This window comes from Neophocaena asiaeorientalis, unplaced genomic scaffold, assembly GCF_003031525.2.
Source record: "Neophocaena asiaeorientalis asiaeorientalis breed wild unplaced genomic scaffold, Neophocaena_asiaeorientalis_V1.1 scaffold1, whole genome shotgun sequence".
Lineage (NCBI taxonomy): Eukaryota > Metazoa > Chordata > Mammalia > Artiodactyla > Phocoenidae > Neophocaena > Neophocaena asiaeorientalis.
Genome location: NW_020171981.1, coordinates 3,354,972 through 3,382,216, shown reverse-complemented (window position 1 = coordinate 3,382,216; position 27,245 = coordinate 3,354,972). Strand labels below are relative to the sequence as shown.

The 27,245-nt window shown below is 40.1% G+C and overlaps 1 protein-coding gene and 1 long non-coding RNA gene across 5 annotated transcripts in view; one reads left to right on the top strand and one right to left on the bottom strand.

Moving 5' to 3' along the window:
- LOC112398174 (uncharacterized) overlaps positions 1–5,634 on the top strand; it is a 13,612-nt gene extending 7,978 nt beyond the window's left edge. For all 3 annotated transcript variants that reach the window (XR_003002946.1, XR_003002945.1, XR_003002944.1), the window contains 2 exons: positions 3,716–3,802; positions 4,830–5,634. This is a non-coding gene — a long non-coding RNA (uncharacterized LOC112398174). The remainder of the gene's footprint in view (positions 1–3,715; positions 3,803–4,829) is intronic.
- Positions 5,635–13,279: 7,645 nt separating this feature from the next.
- The window catches only part of NPEPPS (aminopeptidase puromycin sensitive), an 86,760-nt gene continuing 72,794 nt past the window's right edge, over positions 13,280–27,245 (bottom strand). For both annotated transcript variants that reach the window (XM_024742791.1, XM_024742800.1), the window contains exons 16-22: positions 26,585–26,804; positions 22,351–22,493; positions 21,157–21,213; positions 18,200–18,307; positions 17,556–17,711; positions 17,061–17,108; positions 13,280–14,820 (exon numbers count right to left, since the gene is read on the bottom strand). In XM_024742791.1, the coding sequence (XP_024598559.1) occupies positions 14,668–14,820; positions 17,061–17,108; positions 17,556–17,711; positions 18,200–18,307; positions 21,157–21,213; positions 22,351–22,493; positions 26,585–26,804 (885 nt within the window). In that variant the 3' untranslated portion in view covers positions 13,280–14,667. The remainder of the gene's footprint in view (positions 14,821–17,060; positions 17,109–17,555; positions 17,712–18,199; positions 18,308–21,156; positions 21,214–22,350; positions 22,494–26,584; positions 26,805–27,245) is intronic.

Here is a 27,245-nt window from a genome sequence, read left to right as displayed (position 1 = left end):
CGCGGCATGTGGGATCCTCCCGGACCAGGACACGAACCCGTGTCCCCCGCATCGGCAGGCGGACTCCCAACCACTGCGCCACCAGGGAAGCCCTGTTCTTTTTCTAATTATCAAAGTAATACATGCTTCTCACTGGAGAAGTTTGAAAAGCATGAAGAGTTAAGCAGAAATCACCTGTAATCCCAAATTATATCCACCACTGAAATATTGGCATACTTCTCAACGTAGTTCAATTTTAAATGAAAATTGAAGTATTATTATGTAACATTTTTGTTAGCCCCCCCCCGCAAAAATGTACTTTCAAGAATTTTAAATTGGTTCAACTCATTGTCAGGTTGTGTTAAAAATTAGTATAGGGGCTTCCCTGGTGGCACAGTGGTTGAGAGTCCGCCTGCCGATGCAGGGGACACGGGTTCGTGCCCCGGTCCAGGAAGATCCCACATGCCGTGGGGTGGCTAGGCCCGTGAGCCATGGCTGCTGAGCCTGCGCGTCCGTAGCCTGTGCTCCGCAACGGGAGAGGCCACAACAGTGAGAGGCCCGCGTACCGCAAAAAAAAAAAAAAAATTTTTTTTAGAACCAGTTTACCAGTACCACAGCTTATGCCACTTTGCAGTCAACCCTCTATCTTACAACCACAGTCTGCTTTCTGCCATCTTTCTTTTACATTTTTAAAGGATTCTAGGGACTTCCCTGGTGGTCCAGTGGTTAAGACTCCGTGCTTCCAACACAGGGGGCACAGGTTTGATCCCTGGTCAGGGAACTAAGATCCCACATGCTGCTTGGCGTGGCCAAAAAATTAAAAAAAAAAAGAATTCTATAAATAAATCATGCAGCATATACTCTTTGTGCCTAGCTTCTTTTGCTCAGTGTTTTGTTTTTTTTGAGATTCATCAGCATTGTTGCACATAGCAATAGTTCATTCCTTTTTGTTGTATTCCACTGTATGGATATACAACTTGGCCACAGCCTTTATTTTGGCTTCCACAGGAAGGAACAGGTGAAGCTGGGTAAGCAGGCTCAGGATTGGCTAGTTTAATAATTTCAGTGGACATTGGGGCATAGGGAATATCTCTAGTTGTCTGGTATCTGGCCCTGGGGTGATGAGGGCAGAGGAATAGTGACTCTAATTGTGAGAGCCTGATAAAATAGGTGGTTGGAGTAAGGGTTTTGGATCGGTTGTTTATATATATATAAAAGGTGCACTGGCAGGAGAATGGTTTACTATCTCTAAGAACTGGCTAGTGTTGGGAGGGCCAGTCTGTCCAGGGCTAGCAAAGCCCCAAGATGTCAAATACAGAAAATTTTTTAAAACACGATTAATACACCTTGTTGAAAGGTTAATCTAGGGACTTCCCTGGTGGTGCAGTGGTTAAGAATCCACCAATGCAGGGGACACAGGTTTGAGCCCTGGTCCAGGAAGATCCCACATGCCGCAGAGCAATTAAGCCCACGCACCACAACTACTGAGGCCGCGTGCCACAACTGCTGAAGCCCGCATACCTAGAGCCGGTGCTCCACAACAAGAGAAGCCGCCGCAATGAGAAGCCCGCGCACCACAACAAAGAGTAGCCCCTGCTCTCCACAACTAGAGAAAGCCCATGCGCATAAATGAAGACCCAGTGTAGCCAGAAATAAATAAATTTATTTTTTAAAAAGAAGAAAGAAAGGTTAATCTAATCTAGAAAGAATCTGAACTCTGGGATGCTAAGCATAGCTGAAACAAGCCTACATAACAGATGGTGCGACCTGGCCCCCTTGTCACACTTGGCCCTAAGATTCTCCTAGCCAGGCTATTACCCTACAATCAGTAGATTGGAGGATCCTTTGGGAAAACTGACCAGCTCAAGAAGAAATACCTATAGATACTGTATTAGTCTCCTAGGGCTGTTATGACAAATTACCAAAATCTTGGTAGCGTAAAACAAAATAAATTTATTCTCTCTCAGTTCTGGAAGTCAGAAGTCTGAAATCAATCAAGTCTGAAAACATGTCAATAGGGCCACGTCCCCTCTGGAGGCTCTAGGGAGCATTTCTTTGCCTTTTCCAGCTTCTGGTGGCTCCAGGTGTTCCTTGGCATGTAGCAGCATCACTCCAATCTGCCTCCATCTTCACATAACTTTCTCCTCTTCTCTCTGTCTCTCCTCTGTGTTATCTCTTATAGACACTTGTTATTGGGTTTGGGGCCCACCCAGATAATCCAAGGTGGTCTTATCTCAAAATCCTTAACTTAGTTACATTTGCAAAGACCCTTTTTCCAAATAAGGTCACATTCACGGATTATGGGGACTAGGATGTGGATATATCTTTTGGAGGGGACACTACTCAACCCACTAAGAGCTGAGAGTCCCAAGTGAAAGTCAACTCACTATAGTCATGCCCAACTGCAAAGCCCTGTCTCAGAACACAGAGCTTCCAGAAAACTTTAGTGCCTCAGTCTTAAACATGAATGGACTGTCAGAGATTACCAGGTAGTTGAAGAAAATCTCTGACATGAAAAACAAAGACCAAACAAACAAACAAGAACAAAGGAACTTAGAGGATACAGAAACAGCACAGAGACCAGAACAAAACAAAGTATAACTTAAAAAGATGATAGGGGACTTCCCTGGTGGTCCAGTGGCTAAGACTCTGAGCTCCCAATGCAGAGGGCCCGGGTTCAATCCCTGGTCAGGGAACTAGATCCCACATGCATGCCACAACTAAGAGTTTGCATGCTGCAACTAAGACCCGGTGCAGCCAAAAATAAATATTAAAAAAAAAAAAGATAGGTACTTCCCTGGTGGTCCAGTGGCTAAGACTCCACATTCCCAATGCAGGGGGCCCGGGTTCGATCCCTGGTCGGGGAACTAAGATCCCAGATACTGCAACTTAGCCCACACACCATAATGAAAAGCCCATGTGCCACAGCAAAGACCCAGCACAGCCAAAGTAAATAAATAAAAATAAATTTATAAAAGGATGATAAATATTCTCAGATGTGGAGATGTTATGTCCAAGAAATAAGAACAGAAGCGTATGTATATTAAAAGAATAAAACAGATCTTAATATAACCAATAACTTCAATCAAAGAGTTGGAAGATAAAGTTGAGAAAATATCCTTTCTTTAAAAAAAACGCTGGGGAATTCCCTGGCGGTCCAGTGGTTAGGACTGCGCTTTCACTGCCAAGGGCCTGGGTTCGATCCCTGGTTGGGAAACTAAGATTCCACAGGCTGCGCAGCCTGGCCCTCCCCCAAAAAGTAACCTGGAAAATTGGCATGAAAAGATTTTTAAAAGCTAGAAGTTGCCCAGGAGGATTAACATTCAACTAAGAGGAGTTACAGAGAAATAGAGAAAAGTGGAGGGAAAGCAGCATTGAAGGAATAATTCAAGAAATCAAGTCGAAACTAAATGGCCTACATCTCCAGAATGAGAAGCCCACTGAGTGCCCAACATAATGGATGGAAAAAAACCCAGAAATTTCAGGTCATTGAGTAAATAGAGGAAGGTTACTAAAAAATTCTGAGAGAAAAAGCAGTTAACGTTCAAAGGAACAGCCGTCAGAATGGTACCATGCTTCCCATCAGCCATGCTGGAATGGTGGAGGAATGCTTTCGAATTATTTATGACCTCTAACTTTATGAATTAGCCAAATTGTGAATTCAGTAAAGTAGGCATATTTTCAGATGCGTGAAATCTTTAAAAATTTTACTTCCTACCCATGTACCCTTTCTTAGGAAACGTCTGGAGGATGTGGTACACCAAAACAAGAATAAATCAAGAAACAGGAAGACGTGATCCTGGAAACAGGATATTCAACAGAGGTGAGAAATGAAGAGAATCTTCAAGATGATGATGAAAGGAAATCCCAGGGTGACATAACCTGGCTGCAGGCCTTTGAGAGTAATCAGGACTGGGGCAGGAGGACAGAAGGGACGTCTCCAAGAAATCAGATGGAATGAATAGAGGAAAAATTTACACTTCTGGTGATGGTGGAGAATAAATTCATTATAGGGACATGGAAAACTAAGCCAAAAAAAAATTTTTTTTGTTTTGAATTAATGATTAACTCCAGGAAAAAAATGTCTTAAAAAACTGAGAAAGAAACAAAGCTTAATCATAGTAGACTAGCTTGGCTGTGGATAATATTTATGGAGGCGTAATTGTGTCAACAGAGTATGGATGTTGATCTCCACCAACCCCAGCACTTGTGGGCTTTCCTTTGTAGACTGCATTCCAGCCAGGAGTGCTGTTTGTTCCAACTACCCAGGGCTTCTTTTCTTTAAATGGGAGTTAAGTTAATTAAATTCAATTAGTAAATTAATACATTAATAGATTAAATTAATTGTTGAATTAAAATATCAGTAAAAAATGAGTCTAAGCAATACACACACACATTTTTTTCTTTTTTAGACTAAACACCTTGAAAAGATTATCAAGCTTTAAACTTGTGTTCTAACTAATTTGAGACTTTTGATTTACCCAAACAACATGTAGTGTATACCCAGCCTTCATCCCATTAAATAGGGAAGTTAAGTGCTATGTATTTGAATCTGGCATATGTTAGGCTGACGTGTGACACATTATATTGTAAATTTTTTTCTAGTTTTTTTCCACTAGTGAGCAGTTTGAGGGCAGGCTCTTGTCTGTAAGGTTCTGGCACTTGACACAGACCTTCGATTTTTTTTTTTTTTAATCTAATTTTAAGTCACCACAAGAGACCGCAGTTTGAGTTGATGACCACATCTAATACTAGCAGAGCCTTCCGTTGCTCACACACTGTCACATCCGTCTGCCCCATACTGAGGTTGGTGTTTTCAGTATTCTCTCTTCTACCGTCCCATTTTGCAGACGACGACCTGAGTTCCAGAGAGTGCCTTGCCGAAGGTCGCACAAGTCAGCGTTGGAGCCTCTAGCAGAACTCAGGTCTCCTGACAACCAGTGACGCATTAAAATACTTTTTTTAAAACTGTGGTTAAAAAAAATTACCATCAACCATTTTTAAGTGTATAGTTCAGTGGTGTTAAGTATAGTCACATGGTTGTGTAACAAATCTCTAGAACTTACTCATCTTGCAAAACTGAAACTTTATATCCATTGAACAACTCTCTACTTTCTTCCCCTCACCCCTGTCCCTGGCAACCACCATTCTACTTTCTGTCTCTATGAATTTGAGTGCTCTAGATACCTTCTGTAAGTGGAATCACACAGTATGTGTCTCTCTGTGATTGGCTCGTTTTACTTAGCATAGGTCCTCAAGGGTGATACGTTTCCTCCCTGAAGGCTGAACAGTATTACATTGTAGCACATTTTGTTGATCCGTTCTTCCATCAACGGACACTTAGGTTGCTTCCACCTTTTAGCTATCACGAATAATGCTGCACTGGGCATGGGTGTACACGTATCTCTCTGTGATGTTGCTTTCAGTCCTTTTGGATATATACTTGGAAGTGCGATTCCAGTAATGCATTTTTTAAGTTCTCCATCTCATTCCAAAAATGATTTGAGGCCACTGTCCCAGCACCTTCATAAGTATTAAAAAAAAAAAAAAGTTCTGAATTTCTAATGAATGAACAAAGGGGTCAGAATGGAACAGAGGAGACAACAGAAAGGAGTGGCCTATGAGAAGTCTGGTAGAATAAAGCTTTTTACCTTTACCCTCGGGAAATAGCTGCAAATAATTAAGATCCACCAGAGATGGACTGGAGTGGCCAAGGCTTGTTTTCTCATCTACATAAAGGTCTCCAAAGCATTCCCAAAGTTGCATGCAAACAGAGTAAGCCCTGTGCATATGAAAGGGTCACAAAGGAGGGATTCGGTATTCATGATACGTGGTCTGTACAGGGGTGGGTGCACAAACTCAGATATTCTGGGCCTGTCATGGGACCTTCATAAAGGATCTAGTCAGAGTGGGGACTGTGGTAGAGTGTGCTGGTCATAAGTCTGTACTCAGCTCCAGACATCGATGTCAGATCTTACGATTTTTCAAGAAAAACTAGATACACCTGAAACTAACACAACATTATAAGTCAACTATACTCCAATAAAATTTTTTTTAAAAAAAGAAAAGCTGGAAATCTGGATTTCTGTGTGAAATACCATGATTTTTTAAAGCTGGCATTTAAATTTTCAAAGATTTAAAAGGCATTGTGTAAATCAAAGACAAAATACAAGTTTGCAACCTCTGGTGTGTGGTACTGTGGAGCATTTATGGTAGGTAGCTCTGGGGAAGAATTGTGTCTGGTTTGTTTGGCCAGGGCTGGGAAGAGGTTAATGGGGCCTAAATCAAATGCCTGCATCTGCACAAGCTCTGCCCTTCTGTCCTTGGGTAAAGTTTAATGTGTTGCAGGCAGAGAGGAAATGGCCTAAAATGAACCATTAAGTTCTCCTGGTAGCATATCTGCCGGTCAGACAGGAGAGGAGAGCCCCCAATTTCGCATCATTTCTGTGAGATTCGTTTGTGCCTACTTTACAGAACTGCTGTAGAATAAAACATCACAGATTTGGAAAGGTGTTGAATTTCTCCTAAAATGTAATGCAGGTGCTAGCTGGGATAATTATCTTGCTGTGAAGAGCTCAGAAGAGTGTAATGTTTTGGGAACAGCTTCTACAAAAGCTGACCTAGGAGATGCTGGGCCCCAGCTGTGGCTGGAAGAAATGAAGGGGAAAGAATGTGTCAGCCGTTGTGCTCTGGTGGGTTTGAGAAGGAGGCAGAACACTGATCTTTCCTGGAAGTGGCATTGAAGAGTCAGTGCGGAGTTGAGAAATACGTGTGGCCATAAATGGCATGACCCCGCTCCAAACAGCTCAGCTCATGCCTGGCTTCGTGAACCTCACACTGGAAGTTTCAACTGAAATAAACTTCTGACCTTTCCATCAGTTCCTTTCAGTCAGAGTTTTATATGTTATAGACTATTTCAGGGACTTCCCTGGCGGTCCAGTAGTTAAGACTCCTCACTTCCACTGCAGGGGGCACGGGTTTGATCCCTGGTCGGGGAACTAAGACCCTGCAAGCTGCATGGCACAGTCAGAAAGAAAAAAAAAAAAAAAAAATTTCATATTCCCACTTAGGAGATTTGAACGGTTACTTCTGTTACTTAAGAAAGCAGCACTGCTTATTACTACTACTACTATCATAATGTTAGTAATATTCCTATCATGCTTTATAACTTACAAGACCTTTCACTTGCATTCTTCTCATTTTGTTTCCTGGTAACTCTGAGATTATTATTTCTCACTTTACAGATAAGGAAACTGATGGTTTCCCATTGTCCTTTAGCTAAAGTTTAGAATCTTCAGCGTGACCTAAGTCCCTCCCTAGTCTGGGCCTTGCCTACCTCTCCAGATCCCTCTTTCACTACCTTCCCAAGACCTCTCTTTGTTCCAGCTATTCTGGGTTTCTTTTGAGTTCCTTAAGTAGGTCAGGTTCTCTCCAGCCATAGGCCTTGTGTTGCATGTGCCGTTTCTCCCACATAGGACACTTTTTCCCTGTCCTCTTTGCCTGGCTAGCAACTACTCATCTTTTGGGTCTCAGTTTAACACCATTTCTTCACGGGAGCCTTTCCTGAACATTGAGGCTATGTTGGACTCCCCAGTAATATCCTCTTATACCCCCCGGCACTTCCCATTCCAAAGACTCATCACACTTCAAGTTACTCATTCAATAATTCTTGTTCCTGCTGGACTGTAAGCTCCATGAGGCAGAAACCAAATCTGCCTTAATTGATTCTATAGTCTCAGTGCATCGTATAATATACTTTCATTCTGAAAGCTTTTGTAATGAGTCTGCTATCTGGATTCCATTGCCATGGAACTAATGCATCAAAACCTTGCCTTCAAGTCCAGTGCTGTGGGGCTTTTCTGACAGGCTGCTTCTGATATTTCAATAACCAGCATCCTTTGATGAGTGACCAAAATGCACACCTCCCACATCTAATAGCAGGTTGTAAGGTTAGAACACAGTGACACTGTATTCTTTATTAATGACTAGAAAAGGCTGGTGCTGTTCTCACCTCTTCTGTTGTTTCTGTGATGCTCACATACCAATGAGAACCTTTGCCCAGCACACTTTTGGAGCAGTCAAGGGTGGATCACAGATGACAGGGACATTAACAGCTATTCATGGCTTCCCTGGTGGCGCAGTGGTTAAGAATCCACCTGCCAATGCAGGGGACACGGGTTTAAGCCCTGGTCCGGGAAGATCCCACATGCCGCAGAGCAACTAAGCCTGTGCGCCACAGCTACTGAGCCTGCGCTCTAGAGCCCGCGAGTCACAACTACTGAAGCCCGCACGGCTCTAGAGAAGCCACCGCAGTGAGAAGCCCATGCACCACAACAAAGAGTAGCCCCCCCACCCCTGACCCCGCTCGCCGCAACTAGAGAAAGCCCACGTGCAGCAACGAAGGCCTAACGCAGCCATAAATAAATTAATACAATCTATTAAAATTTTTTTTAATAAAGGATTATTTTTAAAAAATGAAAGCTATTCTGACTACTCGCATCTCAGGTCTTGGTTTGGTGCACACCTGGGTCATTTATAGTTGGATGGCACATTTGTTTCACTTGTTGGAAGCAGTGAGGTATAGTTACCAAATTAATGGTGCAAGCCTAGGAGTGGAAGTAATACAGTTGCTCAAGCTGGCGAGGCAGGCATTAAGCAGGTAAGCAGGGTCCAGTGGGAGGAACGCATGGCCTCATTTCAACAGCTGCAGCAAGCTGAAGTCCCTGAAGGTGTTCAAGCCAGCTACATCTCTCCTCAGCACAGTCTTTATGAAATCTGTCACCATATAACTTCCTTAGTCCAGTTCACGGTGATCAAAACTTGTGGCTAAATACCCAGGCAGTGGCGTATAAGGTTGCAAATGGTAGTTCCAAATATAGTGCAGTTCACGTCTCCAGTAAGGAAAGAACACTGAACGAATTCATTACATGAACTGCTTAAACTAACTGAGCCTGAGAGCTTAAAGCCATATTCCTCAAATATGTGCACTCCACAAAACTGGCACTTAATGTCAGGCAGTCAGGCTGGAAAATAGTCGTGAACCAAAGAATCTAAACAAGGAAGAAATGCTCTCAGGGTATGCATTTGCCACATGTTACTTTGTTCTCAAGTCATCTTTGGTGATGCGCTCCATGACTTAAAGCATGACATCAGGGGTCGCAGTTCTGAGCCTGGCACACTTGGCGTCACAAGGCAAAGACTGAAGATGTGTGGCACTGGTTACAAAGGGGAATAGGCAAAAGGGGCACAGCCTGTCTTTGTTACCAAAAATAATTAAGTGCATAAAGTATAAAAACATAGCTGGAAGAGGGCTTCCCTGGTGGCGCAGTGGTTGAGAGTCCGCCTGCCGATGCAGGGGACGCGGGTTCGTGCCCCGGTCCAGGAAGATCCCACATGCCGCGGAGCAGCTAGGCCCGTGAGCCATGGCCGCTGAGCCTGCGCGTCCGGAGCCTGTGCTCCGCAACGGGAGAGGCCACAACCGCGAGAGGCCTGCGTACCGGAAAACAACAACAACAACAAAAACATAGCTGGAAGAATATGCCCCAAAGTTATCTATTAATCATGATTGTCTTTGGGAGGTGGGTTTATAGGAAGGGATAGTCACTTTCTAGGGTTTTTTTTTCCCTTCAAAATTTGGAAAATGGATCTGTATTACATTTTGTGAACAGAATTAAAATTTTAAGTGGATACAGTATTCTCAGATGAATAGCAAATTGTTACAATGAGGTTGGTAAAGAAAAGCCACAGACTGTAATTATTTTCTACCATACACAAAAAATACACTTGCATATACTAGATATAGAACAGTTCAAATAGAACTTTCTTTGGTGATGGATATGACCTATATCTGTGCTGCCCAATATGGTAGCCACTAGCCATGGGTGGCTACTGGGCACTTGAAATGTGGCTAGCGCAGCTTAGGAACTTATTTCTTATTTAATTTAAACTTAAATAGTGCATATGGCTAGTGGTTACTGCATTTGGACACACAGGTCTAGACCTTTCTATTTACAGGAAATAAGATTGTCAGCAGGGGCAGGGAGAGACCAGATTTGGTAGCCAAGAGATCTTCTATAAGCCATGTTCTGTTACGCTGTCTATCCAGTAGAGTCTATGTACTCCAGGATTGTTACAAGAATACAGGAGGCACTTCTTTACACTTGTAAAGGCCACAGCATTAACTTCATCCTACCACACCCCTTCACATTCTCCTGAGTTTAACTGCTCCATTGATAGACGAAGGAACTGACCTATTAGAAAAGCAACAATCATCTCACCCATCCTCATTCATCTCAAATATTTTAAATGTTTTGTATTTTTTTCTTATAAGCTTGTTTCTTTTCACCTCTCCTCCATTATCCTGTATTCTATGTTGTCTCGAGACTTCTCCCATTAAACCATCAGCCATTCAGTATACTGTTTTCTTAATTTCTTTGTCAGTCTAATAAGCATTAAGACTATATATCCATAAGACTAGTATGTATTATACAAGGTAGATAATCAATCCCCTAATAAATTAGAGTGGATTAAAATTGCAGTGTAATGTAATATACCTGTACAGTTTGTCAAATTTATGATAAAAGTTAAGGTTGTTTTGGGGTGAGAGGAGGCGGATGTCTCAGAGGACCATACTGGTATGATCAGCCGAACCATGGCAAGATTTAATTTTTCTTTCTTTCTTGGTTGTCATTTTAATTGGTGTATAACATGTCTGCTGGCAGCTGCTGGCAGCTTCCTGAGAAAGCCCAGATTATGATAGTAAGCTATGTTCCTTCTCTTGCTAATTCCACCCCAGCATCGGACCAGTAGTGAAAGCTACAGCTGCCAGATATCAGCAACGAAATCAGAGGAGCAGAGTTCTTTACAAATGCCATAAGAACCCAATTGACTTTCCTGACACTGCCATCTATCACCGTTTGCCGTCAATCGTACTGTTAGAGCAACCTGATTTGGGTTCCTAGGGAAAGCAGTTGTTTGGCCCAATGTTTCATTAACCTCAGGGTCTCCTGTCTCAGTCTTGCATTGGAAACCAAACACCTTAACCGCTTTGCTTGCACTCGGGTTGGTACAAGAAGGCATGGTCCATCTTCGGTGGGTATTTTCCATGACCACAAAAGAGAGTCCTATTAAAAACAACAACTCTGAGATCCTAAAACTAGTATTTAGTAAGAAGAGATTAAATTCTCATCAGCTGATTTTATTATTGAGTCAAAAATGATGCTGTAGGGCTTCCCTGGTGGCGCAGTGGTTAAGAATCCGCCTGCCAATGCAGGAGACACGAGTTCTGGTCTGGGAAGATCCCACATGCCGCGGAGCGACTAAGCCCGTGCACCACAATGACTGAGCCTGCACTCTAGAGCCCGCAAGCCACAACTACTGAAGCCCGTGTGCCTAGAGCCCGTGCTCTGCAACAAGAGAAGCCACCGCAATGAGAAGCCTGCGCACCGCAACGAAGAGTAGCCCCCGCTCGCCGCAACTAGAGAAAGCCCGTGCGCAGCAATGAAGACCCAATGCAGCCAAAAATAAAAATAAATTTATAAAAAAAAAGATTCTGTAAGTATAGATTCAAAATTATAAATTTATTACCCACAGCTTTTTATTTTCTTGCTGAGAAAAAAATTACTAACCCTACAAATGTGGCTCCAAGTCCAGGACTCATTTGGATAATAGAGTTGAAAACTTGATTTAAAGCTATAAAACCCCTCCTACCCTCCCAAATTGCACACTACAGAGATATTCTTTTCAACGAGGTTCCTTGCTTCCTGAAATTCATCCTTAGAAAATGCAAGATAAGAATTCACCCACAACTGCCCACTGTCCCAAAAGGCTTTACTGCTTCCCATTAATAAAATATAAAATAACATTCTCTGTAAGGAAATAATAACACATTCATCTTTCTTTCCAATCTTCTGATTTCCACTAAAAATTTTAACCAAAGAATATTAGGGAAAAGGAAAATGATTGAATATCTCTAAAGCTATTGCCTGGGTCCAGTGTGACTGTATGATCTTCTAATTGTGTAGACCTAACAGTTAGCTGGGAGAACACAGGTTTTTGCAGTCTGGCAAGCTTGCGTTGATCACTAGTACTGAGAGTCATTTGCTGTTTAACTACTTTGCCTAATTTTTCGGTGCCTGCTTTCTCATCTGTAAGATGAGTATATTACCTAGGATAGGGAGCTATTTGGAAGACAAATTAAAACATCTGACAGGGAATTCCCCGCCGGTCCAGTGGTTAATGCGCTTTCATTGCCGAGGGTGCAGGTTCAATCCCTGGTCGGGGAACTAAGATCCTGCAAGCCTTGTGGTGTGGCCAAACAAAACAAAAATATCTGACATGCAAAATGTCGGACTAAGACCTCTAGAGACTCCAAGCATCAGGACTGTGGTGCCCAGATCAATCAAGATATTAGTAGAAAACAGAATACACTAAAACTGGGGAATTTGAGAAAGGTTTAATAAAGGGACTGTTTACAAAGACATGGGCAGAGTTCAGAGAAACCAACAAGGAATAATGGAGTTATCCAGAGCTAGTAAATGAGTGGTCCTTTCTATCCCTAGATCTGAAGGGCCAAAGAGAAGGAGCTAGAAGCTAGAGAGGCTGCCTGATAGGAGTCGCAGTCCTTGGTAGAGGGACTCAGACAACCTATGTGACCTGGCAATTTAGAAGCCAGGGGAATAAACACCCTAGCTACTAAATATCCATTCCTCAGCCTTTTGATCTTCTGAGGGTGTTACTAATTGGATCAACACAACCGGAAGTCAGAGGGCAAAGGAGCCTGTTAATGCAGTCCATGGGGGTCAATACCTCCTGGGACGCAGAGCAGGATGAAAAGCAGTTCTAAAGAGGAAGCGGAAGATACCTAGCGCAACCTCTTCCCCAACGTAATTCAAACTGCTAAACCAGTATACACAAAACTTGCATGTATGCTGAAACTAAAATAACTTCTTTCCAGAATTTGATTGTGAGTTCTTTAATTAAAGCAGAATTTCTTTCAGTCTTTTTGATGCCCCTGCTTTGCCGGTGGCACATGCCTAGATAAAAGGAAGCCTCAATAAATGGGAACTGGCAGGCTCAAGTTAACTCCTGAATGCTGACTCTAAGAGACTTTTGAGTTAACCCAGAACTAATTTAGGAGGAATCTTAAGATTCTTCTGGTTAGGTACTCTTCATTAGGAATTCAGCAACTGGATTTTCTTAGACTCAGAAAAATCCTATGGTAGTAAAACTTCTTATAATCCTACTGAATGATAGGAAAGGTTTTAGTTGCTTATCAGAGAGAATAAAGGACGTCAGGACATCAATTTCACATTGACATTTTTATTAACGCCAACTGTTTTTTAATTATTTTTTTTTAAAACAATAGCACAAAAATGTTTCAAGGAAGCAGTCTCACAATCTGATGACCTTCTGAAATACAGTTAAGCCACACCAAATATGAATTCCTGTTAATAACACACAAAAATATTTTTTTTAAGAAAAAGAAAAGAAAAAAGGTAGGGAAAGAGGAAAGGAATGAGATTTAGACTTAAAATGTACTGGATTAGGTTGGTGAGGCTTGTTAGTAGGATACACTGTGGAAGCAGAGTGGCACACACAGGCTTATAGTCTTTGTTGTTTTTAAAACCAGTTACCACTAATATATAGGCCCTGCAGCAGTTACCAATGACTTCTTACATGCCCAAAATGAACCAGAAGAAGCCAGTGTTGATACTGTCATAAAGAGATTCAACAGTTGGCCTGTCAGACAACTAAGACCATTTTCAGCAGAGTAACTCCTTCAGAAAGGCCTGGATGAAAACCTTTCGTTTCTATTGTCTCACCTATATGCATTTCAGGGTTCTTAAAAGTCATCTTAAAAAAGAAAGAAAAAAATAATGTATATCAGTTTCTCTTATTTAATGTGGCTATAAAAGATGTTTCCTTATTATTTCTTTATCTCTAAGAAGGACACCGGGGTGGTGGGTTGGGGATGGAACTAGGGGAGGAAAAAACCCAGACCAGGATAGGTTTTTTTTTTTTAACTTTTTTTTTTTTTTTTTTTTTTTTTTTTTTTTTTTTTTGGCATGGGGACTGATCAGGAAGATATATTTTCCTGCATAACTCAATCTGAACCAAGGATTGTAGTTTTCCTCCTTGCTTTCCCTTCTGTGTGACCCCTTGGCAAAAAAAAAAAAAAAAAAAAAAAACCCACTTGAAATTATGCACAGACTCTATGTTATACCAGCTATCAGCCTTTCATGTTTATCATCCCCAGCAATGGACACTACCCTTGGTTTGTAGGCTGCTTGTAGAACCCATTTCACAAAAATCCTCTTTACCCAGAAGCCTCTAGTTTCCTTTTGGTAGGTTATAAAAACAGAACATCTGTCATTAACAGGAGAGTGTTAAATACTTTTAACCACTGACAAGGCTTCAGGAAGTTTCACAGTTTCGTTATGCTCTATTTTATTACTATCATATTTACATTTTTTTTATTTTTTATTTTTTTTGCTGAATTGCTGATTTTCCTTTTTCAATAGAATTTAATTCTGGAGTGTGAGCAGGAACCAGTTAACTACATTCAATGTCCAACCCCCACTGGCTTGAAAGAAGACTCCAAATTCTTGGCATATGAATCAGCTGTTCGGTCGCTCCACCTTATCCCTGCATGAAGCAGCAGAACCACAGTGGCGGCATGCTCCGGGTTCACGCTGTGGGTGGTGAGGCCTTTCGCTGAAGGAGGTACTGGTGGATGCTCTCAGCATCACGCTTTAGCCAAGCAGCATTCAGCAGGATATTTTCACAACACTGCTGGATGGTACGCTCAGCTGAAGGAGCTGGGTGACTCTCGAAGAAAGCCTGGTAAAACAACCCAGAATGTAGGATCATTACCAGCAATAGTAAGAAGCTAATATCACAGGCTCTGAAAAAATACCCACTGTCTATAAAGGGTTCATAAGCTTCACTCATGAAAATTTACCACTGCCACCTCCAGGCTAAAAGAAAACAAGCAGCTCCTTGTACCTGCCTACAGGAATTCTCCTCCAAATATATTATATGCTTACAACCTAGTTAAAAGTTAACAGTAAAGAGACAGAACCTATGGCCTTTCTTTTAAGTTCCTTGTCCAACCAGCAAAATAAAGTAAAAAAGAACTGATATCAAGGACCTACTCTGTTCCAGGCCCCCTGTGTTAGTTACTTCATCTAAATGACAATCTTATCACTTCATTTTACAGATGAAACTGGCTCACAGGGGTTAAAAAACCTACTTGAAGTCTAGGTTTTGGAATCAGACTTGGGACTTGATCTAGGCTCCATCATGTACTATCCTGTGACTGAGTACGTTAACTGCTCCAAGTATGTTTTCTCATCTATGAGAAAATATTTACTCCAGAAGATTGAAGAGACAACAACCCATATAAACAGCGTAATACTTGGCACAGAGTAGTTAAGGACTCAACATTTTGGCTGCTTCAAATAAAGATTAATTTGTAAGGGTTGATAAAATTAAGAAGCTTAAATTGCTTCTATATCCTAATAATTTAAAATTTTATAGACTCGCATTTTTCATACAGTAAAACTACTTCAGTTTCTTGTAATTATCACAACGCTTATTGATTAAACGCTGAATAAACCATTTTCTAATGAAGTACACCTGGTTCCATAGAAAATACCAACTAGCAAAAGGGCAGGGGTCTTTCCTTTGAGCTAGTATATAAGAGAGAATGACTAATTCATCAGATTAAGTCTAGACCTTTTAGAAATCAGTAACTTTATTTACATGGATGACAATGGCTCCTGCTCCAAGGCTCCTATCACAGTTGGGTTCTTAGGGCCTGAGTAAGATACAAGACTTCCTCTCATTTCACTTCGAGAAGCAGCACCACTATTTACATACCAGAAACCTGGGAATTATCCTTGACTCTTCCTTCTTCCTCCCCAGATACGTTCACAACACAGAGAAGCCACTCAGTAAATACTGGTTGAATTAAAGATTAACAAAATCAAGCCCCTGAATTTCTTTCTTACTCCATCTTCTCCAAGCTACTAAATCATTTTTGCTTGGAGAGTTAGCTTCCCGACATCTTCTCTTCTCCTTTCCAAAGTATGCATTCTCCACACTGCGGCCAGACTGAAATTTTTATCATATAAACAAAGGAGTGATTTGATCTGGTTTGTAAGCCATTCAAGGGCTTCCCATTCTTAGGAAACTTTTAATATGGCCTACAAGGCCCTCCTCGGTCTGGCCTCTACCTACTTTACCAGGCTTAGCTTAACCAGTGCCCTCCCCTCAAACTAATTATACATATTTCTCCTTCAGAGTATTTATTACCTTTACAATAAAGTAATTATTAACACAATACAATACACAATGTAAACTAAATGAATCTTATTTCTAACAATGGATCATAAAGTGAATCAAACATTATAGCTCTCAGAATTTCCAAATTCACACCTGATAACCCCCTTGCTTTCAAGAATGAAGGCGGAAGTGACACTTAAAAAATACTTCGCAATTAAATGCAATGAAAGGCTTAAAGTTAAGATTTTCCTAATCAGTGTAGATTTGTCCTCCAAACGCTGAACTCTGCCACTAAACTGATTATCAGTCTTTCTAAGAGCTAAGAGGAGAGTCCCTACATAGTCATCTTGTCTCATTGTGCCTACAAAAGACCTATGAAGGTTTTAGAAAAGGAAAAAGAACTAATATCAAGGACCTACTATGTTCCAGGCCCCCTATGTTACTTAATCTAAATAACAATCTTAACACCTCATTTTATGGATGAGGAGCCAGGCTCATAGAGGTTAAAAAACTTGCTTGAAGTTACACAGCTTACAAGGGGCAGAGCACAGATTATTTATACCCAGGTCGACTGATGTCAAGTTCCACATTCTTTCAACCACACTTCAATGCCCCAAAGATGATTCCAACTCTAAATTCTTCAAGCATTAAAGATACAACCTAACCCGTCTTTCTCCAAGCAAGAACATGGAGACCCTAAAGTACAACATTACCCCAACACTCTATCATTACAATTTGGTTAGTGTTTTTACTTACTGGATTGAAAAGTGAAAAGTAAACAGTCCTTTCCTTACCTTAACTTCTCCAGCCATTTTATCAACTGCAAATCCCTCAACTGATAGCTGAAAAAAAAATGGTTTATAAATAGTAAGAACAGCTAAGAGTTTAGGAACAAACTTCCATTTACCATAAAAACAAATCATTCCATTCTTTCCCAACTTCAGTTTATTCTAGAGGGTACAGGATGGGTTATGGAGAAACTCTTTAGTAAAGCTAATAACTACTTAAGGAAACTCTTAAAAAGCAAAGGCCAGGGCTTCCCTGGTGGCGCAGTGGTTGAGAGTCTGCCTGCCGATGCAGGGGACACGGGTTCGTGCCCCGGTCTGGGAAGATCCCACATGCCGCGGAGCGGCTGAGCCTGTGCATCCGGAGCCTGTGCTCCGCAACAGTGAGAGGCCTGCGTACCACAAAAAAAAAAAAAAGGCAAAGGCCATAATCTATGGGTCTAGTGAATCATGGATGTTTCTCAATAATATCCATAAGCAAGCTACTCAAAAATGTTCACCTACCTTTATTAGTCTAGATATTAAGAATCCTCCCTGGTAGCGATTATAAAGTTCTTCCCAGTTGTCTTTTATGAATTTCCAAGCAGCCTTCCTTCCATGCTTACTGCCTCCAGCCACTCCACCAATTACTGATACAGTGTCCTGTGGACGTACCTCTTCCTAAAAAAAGGAAGAGAACTAAAAGTCTACCATATCCAGAACATCGTCTGCTGCCAGAAAGGGCAAATGCTGTTGAGGTACCCAAGTAATCCCGCTGAAGACACTTATTGTTTTAGGAATAACTTGCACCAGAAGCTTCTAACAAAGAGGAGAATGTTCAACCTAAAGATCAGCCAAATTGAGAATGAAGCACTGGGATGGGTACAAACAGGCTGCTCAATAAATACTTGCTCTAGGGTAAAGAAAGGAAGAGACAGAAAGTAGGCACGGGGATGTGTCAGCTTTCCAGTTTATTTCCTCTCCCAACTATTCTGATTCTCACCACTAGAGGGAGATACAGTGATTAGTAACAAAAGCTTATTCCAGTCCTCCAAGAATGAGAGGGAGCCTTTAGTCTAGGGTTAAGGCAGAGAATACTGAATCAAGGACATTTGCTACAGATCAGTGGGTAACAACTCCCTCTAAAAGCAGTTTTCATGGTAACTTACTGAAAGTGCAAACGTGAGGACTTTTTGAATCAATTCAGGTGAAAGAGTAGCCCCAAGGACTCTTTCAATCCGGTTTTTCTCTTCCTGCATATCTGCTTGTTTGTGAAGCTATAGTGAAAAAATACAGATAGAGATAATTAACTTCCCCCCCATTAAGGTGAAACTTTTGCTCTACATTCTCATTGGCTAAGACTGCAGGATATGAAATTAACAAAAGAATATTTTTCAAGGTGTTTGGGCACTAAATTTGTCGTGTGCCCCTATAGTAAGACACTAGGTGTAAGTGCTTACTGTATGAATAGCTTGTCATCAGTTCTAAGCAGTTCAACATCAAGATCTAAGGGGTTAACCTGTCATGACCAAATTCTTTACTCATTGATGTCTGACTAATGTTCTATGTTAGATGAGCAAAATAATAATTACTAATACCACTTCAATTTATAGTATTTTTCACTATTTACAATAGTGAAAAATATAAGATGCATTATTGAAAGTAATATTTTAAGAATGTTTGATGACATAAACATGCTCTTGATATATTAAATGAAAGAAGAGAGACAAAGCAAAATGATTCTAAATTTTTAAAAAGTTAATGTGAAGGGGAAAAAACACTTGAAAACACATCAAAATATTAACAGTAATAATGGTCTCTGATCAGTGGGATCATCATATTTTTTAACTGCAAAAGCAGCACATGCTGAATGAAGAATATTAAGAAAACAGAAAAGCATAAAGAAAAACCAAATCAGAAATAAGATCATATTATACATGCTATATTTGTGACATTTTAAAAATTACAGGTAAGTTCTGTTTTCTTCTTTATACTTTTCTAGTTTCTAAATCTTCCATAGTGAGTATACCAAAATCTTTTTTCATAATTAGAAACAAAATATTATTATATATTTTTAAAAATTAGAACTACAAATGTATATGAGATACTTCTCTAGGACAACTTAATTTATAGACTCTCTTGACCTTTTTTCCCCTCTGAAGATTTAACACTGACCAGTGTCTGGAGACCCCATCACAGCTCCCAGTTTCCTCTTCCTTTCCTTTGGACTCTTTTGAGCAGCAGTGTAGTAAAATAGATAGGAGGTCAGAAGACCTGGGTTCTAGTCCCAGTTTTGCCTCTAACTAGCTGTGTGATCTTGACTAAGTCCTTAACCTCTCCGGGTCTCAGTTTCCCCATCTGTAAAATGAGTGGGGTGGACAGATGATTTCTAAGGTCCTTTTCAGCTCTAATACTCAAGGTCTGAACTCTGGCTTTTAGGAAGCATTCCCCACCCCACCCCCTGGAGAACCTGTTACAGGAGTCCACTAGATGGCATCATAACACCACATTTCAAATACACTTTGAATTAAAGTTATTTATCCTGCTTCATTATTCCTAAATTACCAACAGAAAACTGTATTCCTCACCTCTCATCAACTGGTTTCTTTCTTTTTTTTAAATTTATTTTATTGAAGTATAGTTGATTTACATTGTTGTGCTAGTTTCTGATATACAGCAAGTGATTCAGTTATACATACATAATAATAGTTTGCATTTGCTAAACTCCCAATCCATCCCTCTGCAACCTCCCCTGACTGGTTTCTTGAAGAACCCTGATTCTGCCTTCATTAGAGCTCTTTCACTCTTCATTAGAGCTCTTTAACACAAGCTGAATCACTGTGAGCTCCCTTGTGTTAGATGCAAACATTTATTAAATAAACATACTAGTATAAATTCTTAAAAATATGCCATGACATGAAAATGTCTCAGTACCTCTCATGAAAATTTCGGAACCCTTATTTTTCCCACACCTTTATGGAATAGACCAAAAATACCAAGTACTTCATTTCATATGCAAAGAAATACATGATTTATAGTGCATAGGTTCACAGAATATTAAGAATGAGAAGGGACCTTAATGTCATTTAGTTGAAAGGTAAACCCGAAGTATTTTTTTTATGTTATTAGAAAGGAAATCCTTATACAAGATAAGTAGTTAAAGCAATACAGTTTGAGATGTAGTTTCTTAAAACAAGTTTATAATATATATATATTTTAAAACATTCTAATCATTTAAATAGGATTTGTTTAGAACTAAAATACTAGCAATTAGATTTGCAATTCTGATCCACTTGGGATAAGAAAAGTATTCCGATTAAGGGTAGAAGTATTAAAGCACATCCCATTCCTATGCTGTTTGTCTCCCTAAGTGCGGATCATTTAATGAATGGGTCTGATAGATGATTTGGGTATTTAGGCACATTTTGCACATTTTATTTAATGGTAATAAGTAGAATCAGCTCTCTCCACCTCTAATACAACCAGATTGTCAAGTTATTTCTTAGACTAATAACTGCATGGACAAGGACTGGAGAGAGCACTTGTTCCACAGCATTAGGACTTTCAAACAGATCACTGCCATTATAAGGACATGGAAAGTTTTACCTATATTTTTCTAAGTTGGAGTTTAATTATATGCCAACCACCCTGGGAAACTACAGAGGCTGTGAAAGCAAGTGAATTAATTTCCTGTCCATTCATAAGAGGCACTGGCACAGACCAAACCCTTGAGACACCTAATCATCTATCCCTTTTCTAAGCACAGAAACAAACCTTTTGTATAAAATGGGCAGAACCCCAAGTAAATTTGCATTGATGGGAAAAGTTTTAAGAACTTGACTTTTTAATCAAAATTAACATTTCGGTATTAAGATTTAAGATGCATAAATTCGTGAGTAAAAAAAAAAAAGTGAAAAAATTAGATGACTTTTGGCACTTGTATTGGTAGTACAAATAAACATATTATATATTTCTCTCACAGTTTCCTAATATTTGCATGTCTACAGTATGCATATCAGCATGTATTTCTTTTGCCAGGACTTTTTTTTAACCACTCAAGCTCATACTCTCTATGTCAATTCAACTTAAAAAGCAGAAAATGGGAGCCCTTTCTAAATTTACTCACCTTCAGCATAATGTCTAAGGTAGTGCCATCACCATGCTTCAAAACAGTCAGATAGACCTACAAGAGAATACAGGAACAGAAAAGAAGGCATCTGATTAAATGTAACTTGTTCCAAATATTCTAACGTTAAGAAAAGACAGAAAGCAAGTCAAAAAAAATTGTGTGGATATTACATATTAATACAAATTGTGGCAAGGATCTAAGAGCCCACATTAACAACCAGAAAGGTAGATGGCAGGTAGTAAGTAACAGCAGAACACACCAGTCTTTCAGAAGAATGTGCACGGATAGTCAATCACCTTTCAGTACCCTAGTGCAGACTGAGAAGCTTGACATCAATAAGAAGCTGCCTACAGACCTCGTAAGTGGTGTATATTGAAAGAATCAGGAGGGACTTCCCTGGTCACAGTGGTTAAGAATCTGCCTGCCAACGGAGGGGACACGGGTTCGATCCCTGGTCTGGGAAGATCCCACATGCCGCGGAGCAACTAAGCCTGTGCACCACAACTACTGAGCCTATGCTCTAGAGCCCACGAGTCACAACTACTGAGCCCATGCACCACAACTACTAAGCCTGTGCGCCCAGAGCCCATGCTCCGCAACAAGAGAAGCCACCACAATGAGAAGCCCACGCACCATAACAAAGGGTAATCCCAGCTCGCCGCAGCTAGAGAAAGCCCATGTAAAGCCAAAAAAAAAAAAAAAAAAAAATCGTAATAAAATATCTTAAAACAATAAAAGAATCAGGGGACTTCCCTGGTGGTCCAGGGGTAAAGAATCCGCCTTGCAATGCAGGAGAAGCAGGTTAGATGCCTGTGTGCCACAACTACTGAGCTCGCGTGCGTCAACGAAGGAGCCAGTCTGCTGCAAACTACAGAGCCCACGTGTTCTGGAGCCCCCGTGCCACAACTAGAGAGAGAAAACCCGCATGCCACAACTAGAGAGAAGCCTGAGTGCTGCAATGAAGAGACTGTGTGCCTCAGTGAAGATCCCATATGCCGCAAGTAAGACTCAACACAGCCAAAAAGTAAAAAAATAAATAAATAAATAAATAAAGGAAAAAAAAAAAAAAAGAATCAGACATGATTTGTGAGTCAATACTTAGGTCATTTTTGGTTACTATTAAATACATTCCACACTACACAGAATGATGAAGTCACCTAGAAATCAAGGTACTTTATTATGAAAACCTACCGGACTCCTCAAATCAGCGGAGAGAATCTGTTTCCCTTCCACATGGTCCTTAAACCGACGACGGGCTTCTTCTAACGTTGCCTTATGTCCTGCCTTCCCTAGTTTTCCCAGAACCAAGCCCCTCAGGAGTGCATCGAGATGACCTGATTGAGAAGTAAAAGAGATATAGAACTACTTAAAAAGCTTATTTTTACAAATATGCCACCTGGATATCTTATAATTGTGTTATACCATGTCTACAGTCTTGAACAAACAAAATCAATTACCTTAGTACTCGAGAGAACACTTGATTTAAATTTATCAAATAAGAATGAAATGAAGTGCTTAACACACTAGACAAGCAAATATGATGCCTCTGTCTATAGTTACGATGCCAACTTGATTTACTAAATGTTCACTCCATCTAGGTAATTACACTAATAAGAATTATGTGTGAAAGGAACAGACTGAGATCATGCAATTTTGACCCCAGATTTAGAGAAAGGTCACATATAGAACTAGTATGCTGGGTACATTGAAATCTTAGATTTTTTAAATCAGAATCTGATAGATTACTCCGAAGATATGCAGATGGCCAATAAGCTATCACTGGCCGTTAGGGAAATGCAAAACAAAACCACAAGATACCACTTCACACCGATTAGGATGGCTAGAATAAAAGAGACAATAACAAGTGTTGGCAAGGATGGGGAGAAATTAGAAACCTCATACATTGCTGGTAGGAATGTAAAATGGTGTGGCCACTTTGAAAAACAGTCCAGCAATTCCTCAAAAGGTTAAACACAGAGTTACCGTATGACCCAGCAATTCCACTCTTCAGTATATACCCAAGAGAAATGAAAGTATTTGTCTATACAAAAACTTGTATACATATGTTCATAACAGTATTCCTAACCGTCAAAAAGTAGAAACAATCCAAACATACATAAACTGATAAATGAACAAAGAAAATGTGGTATATCCATATAATACAATGGAATATTATCTGACTATAAAAGGAAATGAAGTACTGATACATGCTGCAACATGGATGAACCTTGAAAACATACTAAATGAAAGAGGCCAAATATAAAAGGCCACACAGGGTATGATTCCATTTATATGAAATGCCAGAACAGACAAATCCATGAGACAGCAGATTAGTGGCTGCCTGGGACTGAGTTGCCAGGGAATACAGAGTGACTGCCAATGGGTATGGAGTTTCTTTTGAGGGTAAAGAAATTGTTCTGGAATTAGATAGTGCTGGTGGTTGTACAACACTGTGAAAAAAGACTGAATTGTATATTTAAAAGAGTGCATTTTGTGGTATATTGATTATACCTCAAAAAAAAAAATAGTTAACCTAGCATACAAACTGATGGACTGCAACAGCACAATGGACAAATAAATTGTGGTATATTCATACAATGAAATAGCACTCAGCGGTAAAAAGGATGTTATCTCTAGAACATTATACTGAGTGAGGCAAGCCAGATAAAAGAATAGACTATATAATATGATTCCATTTATATAAAGTTCTAGAAGAGACCATATTAATCTAGGGTGAAAGAAGTCAGAGTAGCGTTTGCCTGCAGGGGATGTGAGGGTTGGTGGGGTGGGCAGAGTGGCAGGGACTGGGAAGCGGCCTGAGGGCAACCTCCTGGGTGATGGAGATTTGTGTGCATTTGTCAAGTCCCTGAATTGAACATGCACAATTTGCCATATTTAAATAGTAACTCCATAAAAAATACATTTAAGAAAACCGTAAGAAATCAATAGATAACACGACGCTAGTGAAGGTTCTTATAAGAACCAATTTATAATTCTGGTGCTGATTTGCTGTGTTGATACAGGCAATATTTTTATTATTTTGCTATGTTTGATTCTTCTATCTGTAAAGCTGGGAAACTAATGACATTCTCCCTATTTCAAAAAGGTATTTTTGGGCTTCCCTGGTGGCGCAGTGGTTGAGAGTCCGCCTGCCGATGCAGGGGACACGGGTTCGTGCCTCGGTTAAAAAAAAAAAAAAAAAAAAAAAAAAAAAAAGGTATTTTTTAGCCCCCAAAGTTTCACATATTATCATCATGAAAGAAAAGTGCAACATCCACCAATTTACCTGCATCTGTGTCCATATACTTCCTGTCTTGTTCTTATGGATCTGCTGTATTCCTACCTAAAGCCAACTCCTCCACTTGTGCAATGGATCCTGACTCCTCTCGATTATTCAGCCATTACTCCAGCAATTACCTCTCTTTCACATCATGAATTTTTCTATTACTGCATCATTTTCATCAGCACAAAAACATAAAGTCTCCCACTTTAAAAAAAAAAAAAAAGCCCCCTTGACTTCACATCTCTCTCCAGACTATCCCCTTTTATCTGATCCTCTTTTTAGCAAAACTCCTTTAAAAAGTTGTCTAAAAGTGCTGTCTCCTTTTCCTCTCTTCCCTTTCTGGTGTTGTTCATCACCACGCCACAGAACTTGGCCAATGCAATCAGAGCAGCATTTGTCACAGACGATCACTTCTCCGTCTCTACTGCTTCTTTAAGGCTTCTGGGACACTCCTCTCCCTCCTGTCTCTCCTACCTTATTGTCCAGTCAATCTCCCTTGCTGATTCCTCCTCTTCTACCCAATCTCTAAATCTTGGACTGACCATGCCCTCATCCAATCTTATGGCTGTAAATACCATCTATGCGTTAAATGTATCTATTCAGCATGGACCTCTCGGCATGGGACTCCCCACTTGGATGTCTAAAAGGACCTCAACTTTAAGATGTCCAAAACCAAACTGCTGATTCCCTTTTGTACCCAAATCTGCTTCTACAGCAGTCTTCCCCGTCCCTGTATATGGTAACTTCACTCTTTCAGTTCTTCAGGCCAAAATTTGATGACTCCCCTCTTTCTCTCCACCACACAGGGCACCACCAAGTATTTTCAGTTCTACCTTCAAAACATACCCAGAATTTACTACCTACAAGTGCTACCTGCAACCAACACCTAACTGGATTACTGAAATAGCTTTCTAACTTGTCTCCCTGCTTCCTCTTTTGCCTCCCCTGCTACAGTCTGTTCTTCACACAGCTGAGTAAATAAGTCATGTTCCTCTGCTTTAAACTCTCAAATGAGTTGCTCATACCACTAGATGTGAAAGTCCCACGGGTTCTATAAGAGCTGATATGCTTCCACCCTCCTCTCTCCCTCAGTTTCTCTGTCCTGACTTTACCAGCCTCCTTGTTATTCCTTGAACATCTAAGCATGCCTCTGCCTCAGGTCTTTTGTACTTGCTGTTTCCTGTTTGGACCATTTTCCCACTAGATATCCTCACAGTTCTCTCCTACAGGTCTCTGCTTACGCTCAAATATCACCTCACTAGTTTTCCTGCATTTTCCTGTCCACTCTCCATAAAATAGTGGCTTACTACCCCTTTTACTCCTGATCTACCCTACCTAACTTTATTTTTCTTCATGATACTTGCTGCCACCTAAAATATTATCTATTGAACTGTTTGCTGTGTCTTCCACTAGAATGTAAGCCACACAGAGTGATTTTTTGTTCACTGTTATACCACCAGCTCCTAGTATGGTACCTGGCATTTACTGGGTACATAAATATTTGTTGAATCAATAAAAGTAAGACATAGAGCTCTAGATAATTGTTACTATTGTTCTTATTGTAAAAGACTGCCAGAATAAGAAGGGCAGGAGGAAATACCACCTTCAGTTATTAGCATATGGTAGAAAATAATTATATATAAAGCCCTGTAATCACTATTCCCAACATTTAAATGACAGCAAAAGAGTAAATACAGGATTACAGAAATAAAGAGGAGAGGATACATGTAGAAAGCAAATAACTCCTTTAATTCAGAAAACTGGCCCCTGTGTCTCTCAACACCTTTTCAAGCTGTACATAAGGTGCCTGGTATTTATGGTAAAATAATAAATAAAATAATCCAGAATTCCCTTTAGCTTTTCTTTACTAAAAATGGGCCTTTGGAACTTTGTGAAAGACTTCTATTTCCACCATTTGCTCTGTGCATATATCATATTTAGCAACAAATACACATAGCCACCACTGTTTTTATGTAACTTCACCAGGAGGCTTAAAAGTCCTAAGTCTTACTTTCTAGTTAGCTGAATACACAGTAACATCCAGCAGACACAAAGATGATGCTATTGTTATTGTTAACCACAGCTGAGTAAAAAAAAGACCAATTTCTGATCAATTCTTTCCCCATTCAGTACATCCATTACCTTCTCCAGGCTTGGGGTCCCAGCCCAGTCTCTCCCCTATAGGTGAAAAGACATCTTTCACAAACTCCTGGATTTCCTCATAGAAGTCTGTGTGGGACAAGAGAGTTGAGAGAATCCCCAGGTTACAGCTCAGGTCGCTCCATACAGTATAATTGGGCTCATTCACAAAAGCCTCCATGACTTTTAGAACCTCTACAGTGCTAATGATTCCAGCTCGAGCCTGGGATAGGAAAAAACATAAATTAATCTAGTCTTCAAACAAAAGCAAAACAAAAAACACAAGCACGTATTTTTGGCATTATCTTCTGCTAGTTACTCATCCCTTAAGGAAGAGACTAGACTATATAAGCTCAGACTACTACAGAATTTTATAAAATAAAAACTGTATTATGACACCACTCCTTACTTTTTTGCTATTTATAGAAGAGCCACTTTAAAAAATTGCTAGAATTCCACCAATTTAGAAAAAGAAAGAAAACAGTTAACGTCCTATTTCTATTCAGTTTCCGGGGTCTTGGCATTGTTTTTTATTTTGAAAATTTTCATACTTTCAGAAAAGTTGCAAAAACAGTTGGGGCTTTGGTTTTTTTTTTTTTTTTTTTTTTTTTTTATTTTTTTTTTTTTTTTTTTTTTTTTTTTGTGGGTACGCGGCCTTCCCCTT